We start from the raw sequence: 22,058 nt of genomic DNA, 5'->3' as shown, positions 1-22,058 counted from the left end.
AGACGGCCGTGAGAGAGAGTGTGCCATTACAGAAACACTGCAGAGGCCAGAAACACACTCCAGCGAGAACATATAGGATCAGCAGATGAGCACTGGCCTTAAATGAGTGTGAGAGACCTAATTAAGGCATTCACAGTGGTGCAATTTAACTGCTGCTATTCTCTGATTGGTGGAATTTTCTGTATGACATCATGTAGTTTCTGCAAACAGATGGTCTCAGCCAGAGCCGCTGAGAAACAGAGTTGAGACACTCCCATGGGCTTCTGTAGGAACTGAGGAATGAGGAAGTAAAGCGTGTGATGGAGCGGACAATAGTTCCAAACAACCAATAGCTCCTGCATTGAAGCCCATTCATTTCAGCGCTTCTCAAGCACAGTCGCTGGTAAACTGAAGAAATTACTGCATTCTTTTACATTTTAACACATCAGTTGACCTCTCGAAAAACTGTCCAGCAGTGGTGTTTAATGAAGTGTGTTGTAGTTAATGTTTATCGTTAGATAATAAACAGCTATACTGTAATTGCAGTTAGATAACGTGAGAAACACCGTAATAGCGACCGTAACCAGATACTTGTTGTCAATTTTTACATTTTTAAGTCTTTCTGCAATCTTTCTCTTCCTGTAGGAGGTTGAATGAGTTTCAGATTCAAGAAATATGATAAAAATGTATGCTGAATGCAATCGGTTGCCTATTTTCATCTTTTCTATGATGTTAAATGCCATATTTGCTTGCCTTTTATAATATTCACTTATGTTGTATATTTGAACATCATAAAATAACACGAGTAAATTACTTTATTTATTTAACATTAAATCGTTAAATCGAAACATATGAAAAAAAGAGTGTTTGATCGTGTCCAAATACACATTCAAATGTATTTAACCTTAAATATTACACTAACTGTAATATAAATACTATATTAGAAAATGTTATCTTTTAAACGGTCAGGATCATTATTTCACATATTATTTAGTACAAAAAACTCCTCAAAATATGACCTAAATAGAACTGAACTATGTATTATTTAATTGAATAAAAGTTACACTGAAGGTGTTTGGTCACATTTGACTGTCAAAGAGTATGAGAACATATTAATGATGTCTCTTTATCACTCCCCAGAATAAAATGTGATTGTAAAGTGTATTCAGAGAAGTTATCAATACACAATCAATGCACATTATGTGTTAATAATTACTCGAAACTGCTGCAAATATAGTAAAACTGCTGTCTATCATACTCAAACCCATTCAAACACATTGACAGCGAGGAGCTGATTGGAACTATTGAGCGCTCCATGAAGCGGCGAGATCAAAGCCTGTCGCAACTCTGTTTCTCAACGGCTCTGGGTTCAGCAAAAGCAGACAGCATCAATTAAGAACCTCAGTGTTCACAGGAGTGTGTGAGTGATCTGACCTGTGTGACGGGGATGTAGAGCGGCTCCTGTGAGTTCATCAGCGTCAGTTTTCCGTTCGGCTGCAGACGGCCTTCAGGTTTGCTCTTATTGGCCGTTTTCTTCTCGCTGTCCGTCTCCGCCTCCTTCATCTCCTCAGTGTCGCTCAGACACTCGAAGAACTCCTCCTCGCTGTCGCTCCACGAGTCCCACGACTTCCCCGGAGAAACTTCAGCGGGTCCCGCGCTCTCCGGCCCCAGACGGTTCTTATCTCGGCCTCCGTCCGACACGGCGCTCTTCCTCCCATCATCCCTCGCTCTCTTGCGCTCGATGCAGCAGTTCAACATCTGCAGAGACAAATAAAAACACACATGAAAACACACTCTGCTCAACAGTTTTGGGCTGGAGAGAGGTTTCCGCCTATCAAAGCTCCATTTATTTGACCAAATATACTGGAAAACACTGAAATATTGTTACAGTTTAAAACAACTGTTTTCTATGTGAATATCTGTTACACTGTAATTGATTTCTGTGATCAAAGCTGAATTTTCAGCATCATTACGGCAGTCTTCAGTGTCACATGATCTATCAGAAATCATTCTAATATTCTGATTTGCTGCTCAACAAACATTTCTGATTAGTATTAAGGAGAGACACTGCAAGCAAAAACACTGGTTTTGAGATTTGGGGCTTTTTGGTTTTTCATAAAGTGCTTTTTCTTACTTGTCTTGTTTCCAGACAAAATTCTTAAATCAAGAAGGATTTTCTAGACGAGTAATAATCTGCCAATGGGGTAAGAAAAATAATCTTGTTTTCTGTTTGAAATAGGATTTGTTTTCTTAACCCATTAGCAGATTATTTAGTTTGTTCTAAGCAAAAACTTTTTTTTTTTTTCCGAAAACAAGAAAATAATTTTTACTTGTCTAGAAAATCCAACTTGATTTAAAATTTTTTTGATATTTTGGCTGGAAACAAGACAAAAAAATCTAAGAAAAGCATTTTTGTCTCGCCTTAAAGGTTGTATCAGTGATTCTAGGCTGAAACATAAAGTGTCAAATTCAGCTGACCTTTCTTCATGAGATATGCCAAAAAAACAATCGGTGCTACCAACCTTTCCACAGATAAACAAACAGTGTTCCAACCAATCAGCGTCAGGGGTTTGGTGTTGTGGACTTTCCTACTGGTGCAGGGATGTGAGGGAGGCGGAGCGAAAGTCCACAACACCAAACCCCTGACGCTGATTGGTTGGAACACTGTTTGTTTTGCTGTGGAATGGTTGGTAGCGCCGATTGTTTTTTTGGCATATCTCGGACCCTAGGCTGACCACAGAGACGCGTTTTTTTTACAGTCGATTTATGGGGCAGGCAGCGAGCGGATAGTGAAGAAAGATCAGCTGAATTTGACACTTTATGTTTCAGGCTTGAAATCGCTGATACAACCTTTAAGGTTGGAAACAGTTGTGCTGCCCAATATTTCTGTGGAACCTGTCATAGATTTAATTTTTCAGGATTCACAGATGAATAGAAAGTTCAAAAGAACAGCATTTATAGTTTTTCAATTTAAAGCCAGCTTTAGTTTATCCATAACGCTGGAACTGAAGTGATTGTATTTGACAGGTTGATCTGAATTACTAAATCCAATCTGCTAAAGACCGATTTGACACGTCTGATGTGTGTTTGAGTCTCTGAGAACAGAATGACGGCAGTGGAGCTTCACCTGCAGTTTCTGATGAAGAAGGCAACACCTGAGATCAGGAGCTCCGCTGGCCAGCCTGAAACAACAACACAGAGGCGTTCATTAACAATCACACAGACTCCCATCAGACGCTCATTAGCACACAATGACACGAGGAGCGCTAGGACGCGAGGAACCACCGAACGCAGGGTTATTGTTCCTCGGTGAGCGTTATCAATGAGCCGGACGACTGCAGCTCGCTCCCTACAGACTCCAGTACAACACTCCAGCACAGACACCATCCATCAGACTCACTCCGCCGCTTCCTGCATTCATTCACAGCACAGCGGCAGCAGAACAGACTCGAACCCGTGCAGACGCTCTGAGCGCTCCTTTCTTTACACCTGACGCCTAAAGGGGCTTCACTTACACTCTCGACTATTTACAGACGGATATATCAAGTAGACTTTAAGATTACTATCATCGATCAATAATCACGTCTGCTCAGACAATCAATAACATCTTGAGCAGGTGCAGAGCGAGATCAAGGCAGAACATACAGTATTTATACTAGATTCATTATCTGAATGATATTCAGGATGATTTTAATTATTTGGCTATCAACTGTCCTCAAGACATCAGCACTGAATCACACAGCGAGTATGAGAACGTTTACACACAAAACTATCAGCGTTTCTCATTGAGGTCCATTTGACTCATTTCTGTGAATCAGTTATAACTAGATAATAATCACTCAACTCTAAGAGAATAAAACATTAACATCAGAGAAACTATCGCTTATGGAATCATTTTCAGAAGGATTTTCGCAGCTGATGAACGATAAAAACTAGGACTGGGTTGAAAATATTGTTTAAAAAATAACTCTAGAGAGGAACATTTTGACAAATATATGCACTATATTACATATTCATTATATTTTTACTGAACCCGTCATTCGGTATTTGATGTACACCGCTGGCCAAACGTTTTGGGTTTTTAATGAATTGTGAAAAGTCTCTAACACTCATCGAGGCTGCATTTATTTGATCAAAAATACAGAAAAAAAATGCAATATTGTGAAATATTATTACAATGTAAAATAACGTTCTTCTATTTCAATATACATTCAGAATCTAATTTATTTCTGTGATCAAAGCTGAATTTTTTGCATCATTATTCCAGTCTTCAGTGTCACATGATCCTTCAGAAATCATTCTAATATACCGATTTATTATCAGTGTTGGAAACATATGTTTTTGGAACCTGTGATACTTTTTTTCACGATTTATTTAAAATAGAAATCTTTTCTAGCAATATACATTACTGTTCCAAAGTTTGGGGTCAGTCAATTTTTATTCTTTCTTTTTTAAAAAGAAATTAATAGTTTTATTCAGCAAGGATGTGTTAAATTGATAAAAAAAATAGTAGCAAAGACTTTTATTGTTAGAAAATTTATATTTTAAATAAATGATAAAAAAAAAAAAAAAATCACAAGTTCCAAAAAATATTTGTCAGCACAACTGTTTCCAACATTGATAATTCTAATAATAAATCAGTATATTAGAATGATTTCTGAAGGATCATGTGACACTGAAGACTGGAGTAACAGTTTTTTAATCATTGTTTTATATTGTAATAACACTTTGCAGTATTATTGTTTTTTCAGTATTTTTGATCAAATAAATGCAGTCTTCTTTAAAAAATTACAAGTCTTACTGATCCCAAACTTTCGAGTGTCAGCAGAACTTTATCATGCGTCTGTGTGGATCCTAATATATGTATGATGTATTAATGTGTGTGTTTGTGTGTGTCTGACCCGTAGATGAGGCAGTTGTTCTCCCAGCGGTAGCGCATCTCCAGCACAAACTCCTGCCACAGATGAGCCACGGCGCGCACTCCTCCGTGATGGAAGTTGACCATACAGACGCAGAGGGCCAGACGGTACGTCAGACTGTCGCTCGGAGCCGATTTCAGCTGATTATAGAGATGCTGTGGAGAGAAGAACACGCTCCAACACATCAGCAGCGGATCTGAGTCGTCTTATAGCAGCCAGACCAGTTCAATCCTCTGCATTCGATTCAGTGACTGACGGGAGACTCACGTAATCCTCCGACTCTCGGTCCGGTTCAGTCTTTCCTCCTGGGCTGTGCTGTGTGGATCTGACTTCACTCGCGTCGGTTTTATCCAGAGCCGCGTCCGGGAACAGATACTGATGGACAAACACAGAACACAGCTTTATGATGCTGATGGAAAAGAGCAAAAACATCCAACCTGATGATTTACATATCACCAATCAAACCTGCGCTTTAAAAACAAATACATTTTATACAAACCTCATACTTCTGACCAATGTATGCATAGTGCCATTCAAACATTTAGGATTAGTATGATTTTTAATGTTTTTTAATAAAGTTTCTTCATTAAAGGCTACATTTCTTTGATCAAAAATACAGAAAAAATGGTAACACTGTGAAATATTATTAAAATGTTAAATAATAGCTTTCTAGTTGAATATACTTTAAAATGTAATTTATCTCTGTGAATATTCAGCATCATTACTCCAGTCTTCAGTGTCACATGATCCTTCAGACATCATTCTAATATACTGATTTATTACTAAACAGTTTGAGCTCCTTAATATATATTTGTTTTTGGAAACTGTGACAGTTTTTTTCTGGATTCTTTGATGAAAAAAAAGTTTAAAAGAACAGCATTTATTCATACTCGCACTTGTAATGAGTTTATAAAGAAGTCTCTTATGTTCATCAAGACTGCGTTTTTTTTTAAATTAAAAATAGAAGAAAAAAATAATATTGCAAAATGTTATTACAATATAAAATAATGTTTTTTTATTTTAATATACTTTATAATATAATTTATTCCTGTGACGCAAAGCTGAATTTTCATCAGCTGTTACTGAATTAATTAATTCATTAATACTGTATACTGACTTATTATTATAATTATCAGTGTTTAGGACAGTTGTCCTGAATTCAATGTGCTGTTCCAAATATTTTTTTGGAAAATGTGATTCTTTTTTTCAGGATTCTCTGATAAATAAGCTACAAACAACACCATTTATTCAAAATAGAAACCTTTTCTAACAATATAAGTCTTTACTATCACTTTGTATCAATTTAACATATTCTTGCTGAATAAAAGTATTAATTTCTTTCAAAAAGAGAAAAAAAGAATTACTGTGTTTGAACGAGGTGTTTATTGTTACAAAAGTGTTCTATTTTAAATAAATGCTGTTCTTTTAACCTTTTATTTATCAAAGAATCCTGAAGAAAGTATCACAGGTTCAAAGAAAAATTGAGCAGCACACTAATAATAATCATTGATCATCATCAATATGCTGAAAACTGGGCTTTGATTACAAAAATGAAATATATTTTAATGTATATTAAATTATTATTTTACATTATTTTACATCATACTAATATTTACAATATTATTTTTTTCCAGTATTTTTGATTAAATAAATGCAGCCTTGATGAGCAGAAGAAAGCATGAAAACTCACACACAGCGGCACGTGATCTAAACATAATGAATCTATCGGTCAATTTCATGATACCTGCAAATAAATGTGATTCTAATGAGAGTGATGTTGTTTGGTCCAGTGCAGACATGCCAAATAACTGAATATGCAAATAACCCTCACAATCATCTGGCCTGTTTTAATCAATGAACGGCTGTGAATCAAACAGGCGACGTGAGACGGGCTCCAGGACTCCTGAATTAAACATCAGACTGGTTTAGGATAATTAACCAGGAGCGTGTGACATCAGCTCTTACAGGAGACACCTGCAGCTCCCGAGCCGCTAAAGCTGTGCTAAACCACACATATACACAACTACACACGCTCACAGGACAACACACACACTACATACACTGCTACACTACATTATTACTAGTGTGGAGTTAGCTACTTATAAAAGTAATGCATTACAGTACTGTGCTACTGCATTAGAAACTAACTAGAGAAGAAAAGTTGATCAGTTTTTAGAAAGATTAGATGATTAGCATGCTGCTAGCATGATTAGAATGTAGTTAACATGATTCAAAAAGAATTCTAGCACGTTTAGTATGTTTCTAGCATGATTAGCAAGTTTCTAACATGTTTCTAACATAATTAGCATGTTACTTGCATGTTTCTAACATGATTAGCAAGTTGCTAGCATGTTTCTAACATCATTAATAAGTTGTTAACACATTTATAACATGTTTCTATCAAGATTAGTAAGTTGCCAACATGTTTCTAGGCTGACTAACAAGTTATTAGCATGTTTTTGCATGATTAGCAAGCTACTAGCATGTTGTTAGCATGATTAGCAAGCTATTAGCATGTTTCTAGCATGACTAGCAAGCTACTAGCATGTTTCTAGCATGACTAGCAAGCTACTAGCATGTTTCTAGCATGATTAACATGTTATTTGCATGTTTCTAGCATGATTAGCATGTTTTGGGTATGTTTCTAGCATGATTAACATGTTATTTGCATGTTTCTAGCATGATTACCATGTTTTGGGTATGTTTCTAACATGATTAACATGTTATTAGCCTGTTTCTAGCATGATTAGCAAGCTATTAGCATGTTTCTAGAATGACTAGCATGTTATTAACATGATTTTAGCATGATTAGCATGATTCTAGCATGATTAGCAAGTCTGATTAGCATCAGTAGCAGATCAGTAATTAATGGTGTCAGTTCGTTCTTATGGAAAGTAGTGGATTGTTACTTATTGTCACGTTTTGAGCTGACTCTTATTTATTTTTAATAACAAAAGTGATATTTGTGTCAACTGTAAAGACACTTTCACACCTAAAGTGAAATGAATAATCCTCAGTCTCTGCACTTACTCCTGATTTCTGTCAACATGGAACAGGTGTCAGTCAATGAGAAAACAAATGAACTTCCATTACTTCATTGAAAACGTAACTCAGATATGGTGTAATAATGCGTCACTAGTTTCTTGAACACCGTGATCTGATGACGTGACTCACGTTACTGTAATGCAGTTCACTGGATATTATACTGCGGTCTGCTTCTGATGGATCATGTGATCAATGCGCTGCCCTTCATCATCATCATCATCATCATCTGCCTCCTCACTCTAATGCTAGTGTCAGCGAGGCGCGTGTAAATACCCAGCATGCTCTCTGTTTGATCAGTGTCTCACCAGCAGGATGGAGTTGAGCACGTCGTTGTTGAGCGGTGACTCCTCGACTCGTCTGTGGCGTCGGATGCGTTTGCGAGCGCTGTGGACCATGCTGGAGACTGACAGCTTGTGGATGGGTACCGCCGCCGGCTCCGTCAGTTTGGACAGCGCCTGAGTGATGTCACTGTTCTCTACGGAAACCACACAAGGGGCGGAGTCAAGCAGATCGGGTCACGTGTGTTTCTACAGAGCTTTATACAGCACAGATCAATTAGAAACAGCCTAACCCTGACCCCAGAATCAGTGCCGTATATTCATCAGATATAAAGCTCATCTAAACTCTGCTGTAATGCAGCTCTACAGAAGACCACAGACTCATTATTCAGATCAGTGTTGGTTCCGTCAGTAAATCAAGGAACACTGTAAGTGATGAGAGTCGCTCAGGTCTGATGTCTGATGTCGTTTCTCAGAATGACTCTGTGTTCATGTGCACAGTTATATCAACTCTGATTATCTCTACTTCAGGATTTCAGGAGGAACTAAATAAAGGGTTAGTCAAGACAAACTTTAGGTTCACTTGAAAGTTTAACGCAGCTGTAAAAGCTTAACGTTTTGAACTTTGTATAGATAGATTAGATTAGCACGTTGCTAGCATGGTTAGAATTAGAACATGCTAAAACATTTTTTAGCATGTTTAGTATGTTTCTAACATGATTAGCAAGTTAATAACGTCAATAGCAAGTTTCTAGCATGATTAACAAGTTGCTAGCATGTTTCTAGCATGATTAGCTTGTTGTTAGCATAATTAACATGTTACTTGCATTGTTAACATGTCATTAGCAAGTTCTAGCATAATTAACAAGTTACTAACACGTCATTGGCATGTTTCTAACATTATTAGCAAGTTGCTAGCATGTTTCTAACAGGTTTTGAACATGATTAGCAAGTTAATAACGTCATTAGCAAGTTTCTAGCATGATTAGCAAGCTGTTAGCATGTTGATAGCATAATTAAAATGTTACTTGCATTATTAGCATGTCATTAGCAAGTTACTAACGAGTCATTGGCATGTTTCTAACATTATTAGCAAGTTGTTAGCACGTTTCTAACGTGTTTCTAGCCTGACTAGCAAGTTGCAAGCATGTCATTAGCAAGTGTCTAACAAGATTAACAAGTTGCTAGCATGTTTCTAGCAAGATTAGTAAGTTACTAGCATGACATTAGCAAGTGTCTAACAAGACTAGCAAATTGCTAGCATGTTTCTAGCATGATTAGCAAGTTACTAGCATGATATTAGCATAGCATGGGAGTTTAAATTTGAATTTTGACAGTTGGCGTTTGAATTTTGACAGTTGGAGTTTGAATTTTGACAGTTGGCGTTTGAATTTTGACAGCTGGAGTTTGAATTTTGACAGTTGGAGTTTGAATTTTGACAGTTGGCGTTTGAATAGTGTTGATCATTTGAACATTCCGTCAATGTAAGTCTATGGGATTTTGATGATTTTTAATCTTCAATTTGATGAAAACTATAAGTGAGATCAGTCTGAAGAGTTTGGTGCTTCTAGCTTGAAAGCTCTAGGAGGAGTAACGTTCTGAAATGTAGTCTAAGAAGAATAATAAGAATTTCTCAAGTCAACCTAATAAATGACAGACATGAATGGAAAGAAGTGATCCTGAAGGACGGTAGTGTTATTGAACTGAATCAACATTTGAAATTCTGAAATTGAAGCTGTTAAAACGGATGACTTTTGCAATATTAACAGTTGTGTGCTCTTGTTTATCGCTAGCTGCTCTGAAACTATCGGTACTGTATAAAGCGCTATAGAAATAAATGCGACTTGATTCAGAGAACACAGTTTGATTCTAGTCCACACAGATCTGAAACATGCAAACATGTACATTTGCTCATTTCATGTGTGTCTGGGGTTAGGAAGCGTCTAACAAAGTATGTTTTTTTTATTTTTATTTTTTATATACGTCTCTGACAGAGGAGAAGCAGAAATAAATGAAGAACAGAACATCAGCGCTCAGACAGAAAACAACACCAGCGAAGATGCATCTTCAACAAGAAGCATAACGATAACTTCTACTAGTCCAGACAGTTGTGGTTAATTAAAATCTAAAAACAGAGGTTGAAAATGACCTTTCCCTTCCTCCTCCATCGTGTTCCTCCCCAGGATCTCCTCGGTGGTTTCCTTCCGACAGCAGAGCTTGAAGAACTCCATCAGGAACTCACCTGAGGATGAAGACATGAAGCTCAATCACACTCATCCAGCTTCCAGTGTGTGTTTGTGTGTGAGTGAGTGTCTCTCTTACCCAGCAAACACTGGGGATTGTCTGCTTTCCGCACTCGAACAGACCACTGAGGAGCCTGAAGAGGATCCAGATCACTGCAGAGAACAAAAACACATCAGATGATCAGCTGGACTCAAACAAACATCCTCCAGTCAGTGTCTGAGTCACATTACATGTGTTTGTCTAAATATACGTGAACGTTACGGCCTTCACAACGAGAGAACTGAACACTGATGCCATCAGAAACACCCAAACACTGCAAATATCTAAACATCCTTAAATCAAGATACAGCAAAATAACATCACTTATTAAGTCTTGTTTTTTTAAAAAAAAGTGTTTATGCTCAAAACAAAAACAAATATCTGCCAGTGAGATCAGAAAATAATTGTGTTTCCCTTTGAGTTTGTAAATCTGCAATCTGAGGGTGCAAACAAATCTAAATATTGAGAAAATTGCCAAACGAAGTTCTAAGCAATGCATATTACTAGTCAAAAATTGAGTTTTGAGACATTTATGGTAGGAAATTTACTAAATATCTTCATGGAACATGATCTTAATATCCTAATGATTTTTGGCATAAATGAAAAATGTGACTCTGGAGCACAAAACCAGTCTTTAGCCGTCTTTAGTATCACAGGTATATTTGTAGCAATAGCCAAAAATACATTGTATAGGTCAAAATTGTACATTTTTATGCCAAAAAAATCAGATCATGTTCCATAAAAATATTTTGAACATTTCCTACCACAAATATATCAAAAAGTAATTTTTAATTAGAAATATGCATTGCTAAGAATTGTTAATTTGGACAACTTTAAAGGTGATTTTCTCAATATTTGGATTTATTGCACCCTCAGATTCCAGATTTTTAAAATAGTTGTATCTCAGCCAAATATTGTCCTATCATAACAAACCATACGTCAATGGAAAGCTTAGAACCTTTGGTGCTCCAGGGTCACATTTGTTCTTGTTTTAAGCATAAATTCACTTCATTTTGCTCAATTTAGAAGAAAACTTAATATCTTTCATTTGGCTATCTGTACTGAAAAACAAGAAAAAAGTAAGAAAATCATGGTACAACTTTACTCAAAACCTTTATGTGTAATGCACATGATAGCAGCATTTTAATGAATATACGAATGCATTGCATTGTTTCGTAAACAATTGTAAACAAAGTTAGAATGCTTTACAATATTTGAAGATTTACTGCGTTATTGTGTGTTTTAATGCATTTTACTTTCTGAAGGCGCAACAATGAACAGATAATATAATAATATTTTATACTGTAGTTACAATTATTCATGAGATCATGCAATGCATTATAATGACACAAAACATTGTTTGTTATTTAATAAATATAAAAGCTTTAAGTAACACTGCAAAAAATGCTTTTCTTAGATTTTTTTGTCTAGTTTCCAGCCAAAATATCTAGAAATTCTTAAATCAAGAAGTAAAAATTATTCTTGTTTTCAGAAAAAAAACAAGTGAAAGTAAGGCAGTGTGTCTGCCAGCGTGTTTTACATGATAACCCTATGGAGTAAACCACCTTTTCAAAAAAGTCCTGAACGCTTTTTTAAACCCCACCGCCGGCGTCTTTTTTGCAGCTCAGAGCGTTTTTTCAAGTTGAAAAATGTGTAACTTTTCTGAAGAAAACGCCCTACATCAAGCGCTTTTTTGACAGCTGACCAATGACAATCGAGTAGCTAGATTCTTCGTTTCCATAACAACCAAAACAACAAGGAAAAAATGGGAAAGGTGCCAGTAGATATACTTTTATTTCATTGTTGAACCAACATTCGCCTCCCCGTTAACTTCAAAAACCAACGTGCAGCGCCGATAGCTTCTTGAGCTGCACATCTACTTGTACAGTAGAGTCGCTGCGCTTCGGGCGTCCCTTTTTCAATCGCGGCAGACCTTTCCCGATCCCGCCCCCCTCTCTCTCTCCCACTTTGCTTCCTGTCTAAATACTGTCCTATCAAATAAAAGACAAAAAAGAGCCAGCTTCCTCTTTTCTCGACATCTCTGCAGCACACATAGGCTACTGTTGCAGATGTTGTTATAGCAACAAAAATAATTTTTTTTTAACTAAGAAAGCGCCCGTCAACTTTTTCTTGTCAAAAAAGATACCAAGTGTGAACACGGCCTAAGTGCGTTTTTCCTTGAAACAAGCTCAGTAATCTACCAATTGGGTAAGAAAAAAAAAGCTTATTTTTAAACGGAAAACAAGATTATTTTTCTTACCCCATTGGTAGATTATTTAGCTGGTTTAAGGTGTAAAAACACCCTTAACTTTCACTTGTTTTTTTCTTAAAACAAGACAATAATTTTTACTTCTTGATTTAATAATTTCTAGATACTTTGGCTGGAAACAATACGAAAGTGCAGTGAAAGTGTTACCAAAGGCGTTTGTTGTTTTTCAGTGTAAACAAGAACTACAGAAGGATGTGATGATTGCTTCAGTAAAGCTGTTGAAGAGTCGTCAGCGGTGAGTGTTTGTGTGAGAGCCGCTCGCTGGACAACTCTTCATCGTGTGAACGTTTGTTCGTCTACTTCAAAACCATTAAAAAACCTCTCCGTATCCTTGAGAAGTAAGAGCTGAGGATGAGCACATGGCCACACGCCACAAAACAACACAAAGTGTTAATGTGAATCTCCGGCTCCGCCAGCAGCGTTTCATCACTAAACTAAAAGGCGTAAAATAATGCGGCGCCAATCAATTTTGGCTTCGGCGACGCACGCTTCCCTCCTCTCCTCTCCGGAGCTGTGAAGAAGTATTACGGGTAACAGGTTCTTCACGAGGTGACACTGACATCAGCCCGACTGACATCATGCATATTCATGAATTACTCAGATCTATAAAAAACACATTACGTCGCCGTTCTATTTTCATCACAAAAGTCTGTTTGGTAAAAGTGTTGTGTGTGTTCTGTGATCTTACCCACAAATACTTACGAATAAACATCGTTATCCACCACGATTCCCTCCGTCAGGTTCGGCCACGTGGTCGCCAGATGCAGCTCACTGAAACACAGATCACTTCCTTTACCATTTTATTATTTAAGTTTATTCTTGTCAGAAACTGCAGCTTTCATGAGTCTAAACTCAGGTCAGATGATGTAACTAATGCACCTCTACTGGAATATTAAAGAACAGCAACTGCTATTATCTGCTGTATTTACGGTGAACGAAACAAGAAAACTGTGAAACACTTTCCTTCAGGTCTTTATATACAATGCGTTATTAAAGTAGTTTTAATGTATCAATTAATTATGGCTTATAATGAGCCTAACTGTTCTCATGAACAAATATAACCACAGTATAATTGCACAATACTCATCTATTCATTGTTACACCCTTAGAAAGTTCATTACATTTAAACACGACAAACAAACCTTCAAACACTATCATGCATTTTAACTTTGGCTATGATTATGTAAGAGTTACTTCTGAATTACTTCTAATAATGTATGTTCTGTCTGAGGCTTTAAATGAAGTGTCAGTGAAAACTGAAATTATACAAAAAATGCATGATATTAATTTATGAAAACTATTATTATTAATATTATTGTTTTAGATTGCAGCACTGCAAAAAAATGCTTTTCATATTTTGATTTTTCGTCTTGTTTCCAGCCAAAATATCTTAAAAATTCTGTAAATCAAGAAGGATTTTCTAGAGGAGTAAAAATGGTTTTGTTTTCAGAAAAAAAAGTCAGAAATTAAGTGAATTTCATCTTGAAACAAACAAAATAATCTGCCAATGAGGTAAGAAAAATAATCTTGTTTTTTCTAAATAAAATAATTTGTCTTACCCTATTGGCAGATTATTGCTTGTTCTAAGCAAAAAAAATCACTTAATTCTGACTTGTTTGTTTCTGAAAACAAAACCATTTTTACTCCTCTAGAAAAACCTTCTTGATTTTAGAATTTTCTGATATTTTGGCTGGAAACAATACAAAAAATCAAAGTATGAAAAGCATTTTTGCAGTGCTGCAATCTAAAATAATAATAATAATAGTAATAATAATAGTTTTCATAAATTAATATCATGCATTTTTTGTATAATTTCAGTTTTCACTGACACTTCACCTAAAGCCTTTTAAAAAGCAGTGAGTAATGTTAAATGCGGCGTCAGAATACTTAAAATATGTGAAAATATTCTTGCATTTCCAAAATAATCAATAATTATAATCAGCTCCTCTAGATTTCCCTTTAATGAAGTTTGGTGTTTTTGGCCTTAAAGTGTGAGAGTTATGTGAGCATCGCTGAGACACTATTGTAGTTTTTATTAATATTTATATATTTTGTTGTGTTTTAGTTTTTTATATTAGTCTATAGTTTTTCTTCATTTTTATTTTATTTCAACTAAATCAAAATGTGAAAGTTTGCATTGCCAACTAGATGAAATGAAGTTTATTTCAGTAAATGTTGATTTCAAGTTATGAACTATGATTTTTAGTAGTAGTTAGCTATAATAAATCATCTGAGGATTAATTATCGGCGTGACCTTTAGCATTGACGCACCTGATGGGATCTTCACACGCTCCGAACGGAAGTTTGCCGAACTCCACGCCGCCCACCTCTCCAGCGAGCAGCGCGTCGAAGTCTGAAACAACACAGCCTTCGTTTGATATTAACTCTGACTTTCATTTATGATCAGAGTAATGTAGAGCGCTGGAATTAATCAACTCAGGATATAGGTGGAATATTATCATCTGCCTGTGTAAACAGCCTCAGCGCCGCTTAATACAGAGGCAAACACTGATGCGGCGGATCCGTTGAGGAAGCGGCATATTGACAGAGATGTTCTGATCCGCACGGATCCATGGAAACAGAGAAAGATCCGTCAGTGTATCAAATAAAAACTTCCACACTCGCCCAGAAACAGACCGGATCACAGTCAGAATGCAAAGAGCTTCAACACAAGCAGCCGTCACTCAGACACGAAACACACTTCATTCATTCGGACCACAGACTGGGTTTCTTTTGCAAAGAAAATTAAGGGATAAACCAAAAATGCTTCATAATCTCAACATGTAATGTCTAAGGAGAAAACAATGAGATGCATAAAATCATTTGAAAGTTTAAAAATACAAATTACACCTTCTTTTTAACAACTTCCTAAATTAGTTTTTAATTCATTTTACAAAAAAATAAATAATAAGGCTTGAATAGCTGTTCCAAATGACTAGAATGTGGAGATTCTAGTAATTTATCTGCAAAAAGTGCTGTTCTTCCTCTGTATTTTTCTCGTTTTGCAGCAAAATGACTACAGATTCTTAAATTAACATACATTTCAGCAAAACAACAGAAGATGTGAAGTCTTGTTTTATAAGAAAATGAAAAATGAAGTGATTTGATGATTTAGACTAAAGAAGTCGTCATTCAAAGTGAAACAAGTTTTCATTAATTTCATTGGCAGATGTTTGTTTTGTTTTAATCATAAACTCACTTCATTTAGTTAAATTTCTCACAAAACAAGCCTTCTTTTCACATCTCAAGTAAATGTGTTTTAATTTAACAACATTTGGAAATTTATACTGGAAAACAAGAAATATTGAGGAAAATATTTAATTTTTTGCAGAAACATTTAATGCCACGACTTGAATTTAATGAATTTAAGATTTTCTGCTCTGATTTAAAGGATCAGTTCTCTTCCAGAACAAAAATGATATGTACTCACCCTGTGTCATGCAAGATGTTCATGTCTTTCTTTCTTCAGTCGTGAAGAAATTATGTTTTTTGAGGAAAACATTTCAGGATTGTTCTCCATATAGTGGACTTCTATGGTGCCCTGAGTTTGAACTTCCGAAATGCAGTTTAGATGCAGCTTCAAATGACTCTGAACGATCCCAGCCGAGGAAGAAGAGTCTTATCTAGAGAAACGATCAGTTAATTTCAAAACAGATTGACAATTTATATACTTTTAAACCTCAAATGCTCATCTTGTCTAGCTCTGTGTATTCCGGTTCAGGACAGTTAGGGTATGTCTAAAAACTCTCATCTCATTTCCTCCTCCAACTTCAAAATCATCCTCCATCGCTGCAGAAGAACAGACCCAGTGTTTACAAAGTGAACATATAAAGAAGATCAAATGCCCTTTACACAAAAAGGTAACAGAGATGTAGGGCAATTGCGAAGTTGGAGGAGAAAATAAGATGGGAGTTTTTAGACATACCCTAACTGTACTGAACTGGAATACACAGAGTTTTAGGCAGAGCTAGACAAGATGAGCATTTGAAGCTGAAAAGTATATAATTTTTTTTTTTTTTTTTTTTAAATAACCGATCGTTTCACTAGATAAGACTCTTCTTCCTCGGCTGGGATCGTTTAGAGTCCTTTTAAGCTGCATTTAAACTCCATATTGGAAGTTCAAACTCAGGGCACCATAGAAGTCCACTATATGGAGAGAAATCCTGAAATGTTTTCCTCAAGAAACATAATTTCTTCACGACTGAAGAAAGAAAGACATGAACATCCTGGATGACAAGGGGGTGAGTACATTATCTGTACATTATTGTTCTGGAAGTGAACTACTCCTTTAAGACTTTTAAGGCCTGAGTTTGTGGACAGGTGATTGAAGAGTGTTTAAGAGCCGCAGGAACCCTGTGAATGACCTGATCTGCTCAGAGACTGAGGCTCATAGTGAGAGAAACACACTCAGGTGACTGTCAAAGCTGATCTGAGGTCGGACACACCTGGCGGCTGCTGAGGCCATGAACACTGCTGCCAGTCCTGCAGGACGTATGTGAAGCGGATGGCGATGTTGATGGGCGGCAGCGGCGTCAGCGGACATCCCTTAGAACAAGACAACACACACCGAATGTGACAAACAAGAACTAAGAAAATCATAAATTACAGTGCTTTGCATAAGTATTCATACCCCTTCAGTTTTGTCATGTTTTGTTTTGTTGCAGCATTATGTTAAACTGCTTTAAATGAGTTTTTCCCCACATCAATTTACACTCCCTACACCATAATAATGACAAAGCAAAAACCAGATTTGCAAAATGTACAAATGTATTAAAAATCAAACACTGAAATAAGTAGATTGCATAAGTATTCATCCCCTTAACTCAGTCCATAGTTGAAGCAGCTTTACAGCCTCAAGTGTTTTTGGGTCTGATGTGAGCATCTTTGCACATCTGCATTTGTCAATTATCTGCCATTCTTTGCCTCACCTTTTCACCTCTCCATCTCTGTCAGCTTGGACATTTTCTAGAGTCCTAGTTGTTCCAGTCGTCTTCCATTATGGAGAATGCTTCTGTCAACCTTCAATGCAGCAGATTTGTTTCTGAACTCTTCTCTAGATCATCGCCTTAACGCAAGTCTGTCACTGAGCTCTACAGGCAGTTATCTTGGTTTTTGCTCTGATCTGCATTTTCAGCTGTTAGACCTTTTCTGAGAGGTGTGTGTCTTTCTAAATCAGACTCATTCAAATTAATCTGCCACAGTTTAACTCCACTCCAAGTGTAGGAACATCTAGAAGCAATATGAATGCTCCTCAGATAAATCTCCAGTGTCCCAGAAAAGGGTATGAATACTTATGCAACGGGATCTTTTTAGTTTTTTTTTTTTATAAATTTGCACAAATGTTAAAAACCTATTTTTTGCTTTGTCATTATGGAGTAGGGAGTGTAGATTGATGTGGGGAAAAAGTAATTTAAAGTAGTTTAAGGCAGCAACAAAACGTGAAAAAATGAAGGGTATGAATACTTTTGCAAGGCACAATGAATACATTTTCATTAGAAAAGCAATCAGTTTAATTTATAACTTTATGAATTTAAGACTGTGGCTTTTAGGGCTTTAATTTGTGGAAGGATGATCTGTAAAAAGCCTGACATGAAATAGTTAGTATTTTACATGATATGTGTGGAAACTACTGAAGGGAGACTCTGGAGGTTATTTAGGTGTGGTTTAATGTGTGATATAATCTGTGTGTTTGACTATTCAGAACATCATTAAATCTTCAGACCGAAGCACGGAATCACAGCGACTCTGACGATCAGCTTCCTGCTTCATTTCTACAGTCAAACATCCATAAATCACGTGTGTGATCATGTGTTCAGACATAAAGCGAGCGGCGGCTCCTGATCTGAACTCACGATCTTGTTCTTGAAGATGTCCAGAAGGCCGGACAGGTGGTTGTATTGGCTGGGAACCTTACGCAGGTGCACCGTCTCAAAGTCGGTCCGGACCCCGGGCCCCTGACACTCGCCGGTGTACATCTTCCTCCACTTCTGCTGGATCTGCACGAACAGCGGCACGTGACTGAAACACACACAACAGATGGAGTGAGATCTAACACAGACACACATGAACACGGGAAACACACGCTAACACAGATCAACAGCGCCACCACGTGGATTCACAGCAGAGGACTGGAGAAACACCACAGGAGAGTGAATTTAGGAAGAAAAAATACTTGTTTTCATTTGATCAAACACAGACAAAGCATCTCTCAATACCCATAATACATTTATTATTATAATACAGTTACTAGTATAATACAACATACACTACTGTTCAAAAGTTTGGGGTAAGTACATTTTTATTATTTTTTTTATTTTTTATTAATACTTTTTTTTCACCAGGGATGTATTAAGTTAATAATTAAAAGTTTATTAAAAGTTAATAATAAATAATTTACATTGTTGTAAAATATTTATATTTTGAATAAACACTGTACTTTTTAAACTTGTTATTCATGAAAGAATCCTGAAAAGAAAAAAAATCACAGGTTCCAAAAAATATTTGTCAGCACAACTGTTGATCATTCTAATAATAAATCAGTATATTAGAATGATTTCTGAAGGATCATGTGACACTGAAGACTGCAGTAACAGCTGATCAAAATTCAGCTTTTCATCACAGGAATAAATTCTATTTTAAAGTATGTTCAAATAAAAAAACATTATTTTATATTGTAAAAACATTTTGCAATATTACTGTTTTTTTTTCTGTATTTTTAATCAAATAAATGCAGCCTTGATGAGCAGAAGAGACTTCTTTAAAGACTATTACAAGTCTTACTGACCCCAAACTTTTGAACGCTAGTGTTTGAATAATAATAGCGGATATATGACACAATCGCAGTGATTCTCACCACGCAACATGCTGCACCTTCACTAAAACATTTAAGATTAATAAACACCCGTCTATCCCATAATGCCCCAGCGATCATGGCAACAGACATTCTGTGAGCGCTGGTGTGCCGTTGTCCAGGAAACCACCTGCATAGCGACGCTGAGAGACGTCTGTCCATGAGGAACACCAGATTTCACATCAATAATGACTATAAACCAGCTCTTAAACACACTCATAAATAGAGATGCACCCAAATGAAATTCTTGGCCGAAGCTGAAACCGAACAAAATAAACACTGGGCCGAAGGCTGATTACCCAACACGTATTTTGTTTTGTGTTTTTCCTCCATGTATTTAGCCATTTTTTCACTATTGCATAAATTAAATAGCCAAACATTTGCTTTTTACAGTTTTGTCTTGCTTTTCAAAGAAAAAAATCAATTGCAAAACAACAATTTAAAAATATTTACTTAACACTGAACATGTTTAATATTCTAGTAGACATTATAGCCTACCAACAAACCACAATTTAACTTTAAATTAAAACGTTACTAAAATAACATTCTTTGGTGATTTTTAAGAGCCTCTTCTTGAATCAGATGTGTTTATAATGTACAAATAAATGCAGCCTTGCTGAGCAAAGGAGAACGTTAGAATAAATGTGTTTGTAATGATTGTCATTATTATTTTTGTCTTAATTTTTTATTTTATTTGTCAGAACAACAGTAAAATGACAATACTAACATTTCTGAATGTTGACTTTTATTTAGTGGTAAACCCGCAAGAAGAGCTCAGTCCTAGTGTTTGCTGGCAGCAGCAGATTTGTGAATGATTGTCATCTTTGGTCTTTGAACCCTGGCTAAGGAGCTGCTGTCAGAATAAACACAATTGGTGCGTGACTTCATTGAGACACTACATATAGTACAAAACCATTTTCAGGAGTGTTACTACAAATTACAGATTTCAACTACAAATTTGAGGTGCAGCAGGTGAAGCATCTGATCATTTCACACAGTAATAACACACATGATGTGAGGATCGTTCATGTTACGTCCAGTTTCATAATGAATGAACTTTAAAACATCAGCCGCTTTCACACATACAGTCTTTCTTTATTGGTAAACTACCGTTAAGAGATCATGTGTGAACAGGCACAGTTCTGGCAGTGTTTGAGAAGTTGTAGCATTACCAGTAACTGTATGGTAACGTGCTCTGTCTGAATGCAGAATGAAGATGACCAATATGAGCACATAGAGCGCGCTGACCAATAAAGTCTGCTTTGGTCCTAATTGGTCAATCCTAGTGTTCTCATGGAGATGACGTAAAATTCTGAGCCGTTTACAAAACTCTCTAAATGAGTTTTCCTATATTAATATGCATTAAATGGACATCTTTGACCATTGCATCTTGTCTCACAGCTTTTTTAACGTGTGACACTTAAGACTCAGACTTCTTTTCCATTCCTCAGCACTGCAGCTCTACAGCTGAATACCATCATGTGCATCTTGTGTTTATATGAGCAAATGTGGCTCTGGAGCACAAAACCAGTCTTGAGTAGCACGGTATATTTGTAGCAATAGCCAAAAATACATTGAATGGGTCAAAATGATTGATTTTTGTTTAATGACAAAAATCATTAGGATTTTAAGATCAAGTTCCATGAAGATATTTTGTAAATTTCCTACCGTAAATATATCAAAACTTAATTTTTGATTAGTAATATGCATACAATACAACTTTAAAGGCGATTTTATCAATATTTAGATTTTTTTTTTTTCTTTGCATGATTTTATGACAGTTTTTTGTGATAGAATCACAGTTATGCATTGTGTTTGATCTTCCCCTTCTGCTTGTCACTCAAGACTTTAAAAATGTTGTCAAATTGGACAGATAGTGAAACTAAAGTGCTTCGACTGCGAGTGAATAAAGACAACGGCGTAGCTTTTAAAGATAATTTCCAATGACAGACATCACAGAATGCACCGGCATTTTTAAGCTGATGCGTGAATAGTCTCCTACCGGTGAAAAGCCAGAACACCGTCGCCTGTGTGAACAGCATATTTGTGTATTTACTAATAAAGTCAGTAAAGTGTGGAAGGGGCTACTGACACTGAATTGAACCAACATTGATCTGAAATGATGGCACTATTGTCTTCTATAGACCTGTGCCACAATTATTTGTTCAATAGTTGAATCATTTTGCAACAATAACAGTGCTATTTTCTGTTCTGTATATAGCACTGCATAGACACAGCCAAAACTTTGCAATAATTCTTTTAATGTTTTTAAAAGAAGTATTTTCTGCTCAGCAAGGCTGCAGTTATTTTGATAAAACCAACATCGAAAATGGCGATCTTTTTCAGCATCATTACTGCAGTCTTCAGTGTCACATGATCCTTCAGAAATCATTCTAATATCCTGATTAATTATCAGTGTTGGAGCTCAGGCGAAT

At 36.3% G+C, this 22,058-nt stretch overlaps 1 protein-coding gene across 2 annotated transcripts in view; it reads right to left on the bottom strand.

The window, feature by feature from the left end:
* Positions 1 to 22,058, bottom strand: part of rab3gap1 (RAB3 GTPase activating protein subunit 1) — a 55,640-nt gene that overhangs the window by 30,197 nt on the left and 3,385 nt on the right. For both annotated transcript variants that reach the window (XM_073845612.1, XM_073845613.1), the window contains exons 7-17: positions 18,626 to 18,791; positions 17,219 to 17,318; positions 15,045 to 15,126; positions 13,476 to 13,544; positions 10,544 to 10,617; positions 10,371 to 10,463; positions 8,249 to 8,418; positions 5,166 to 5,273; positions 4,881 to 5,053; positions 3,107 to 3,161; positions 1,414 to 1,737 (exon numbers count right to left, since the gene is read on the bottom strand). In XM_073845612.1, the coding sequence (XP_073701713.1) occupies positions 1,414 to 1,737; positions 3,107 to 3,161; positions 4,881 to 5,053; positions 5,166 to 5,273; positions 8,249 to 8,418; positions 10,371 to 10,463; positions 10,544 to 10,617; positions 13,476 to 13,544; positions 15,045 to 15,126; positions 17,219 to 17,318; positions 18,626 to 18,791 (1,414 nt within the window). The remainder of the gene's footprint in view (positions 1 to 1,413; positions 1,738 to 3,106; positions 3,162 to 4,880; positions 5,054 to 5,165; positions 5,274 to 8,248; positions 8,419 to 10,370; positions 10,464 to 10,543; positions 10,618 to 13,475; positions 13,545 to 15,044; positions 15,127 to 17,218; positions 17,319 to 18,625; positions 18,792 to 22,058) is intronic.

The sequence above is a fragment of the Garra rufa genome, chromosome 8 (genome assembly GCF_049309525.1).
Source record: "Garra rufa chromosome 8, GarRuf1.0, whole genome shotgun sequence".
In the NCBI taxonomy this organism is placed as follows: domain Eukaryota; kingdom Metazoa; phylum Chordata; class Actinopteri; order Cypriniformes; family Cyprinidae; genus Garra; species Garra rufa.
The sequence above is the reverse complement of the archived record's forward strand: the minus strand, read 5'-3'. Positions and strand labels throughout refer to the sequence as shown.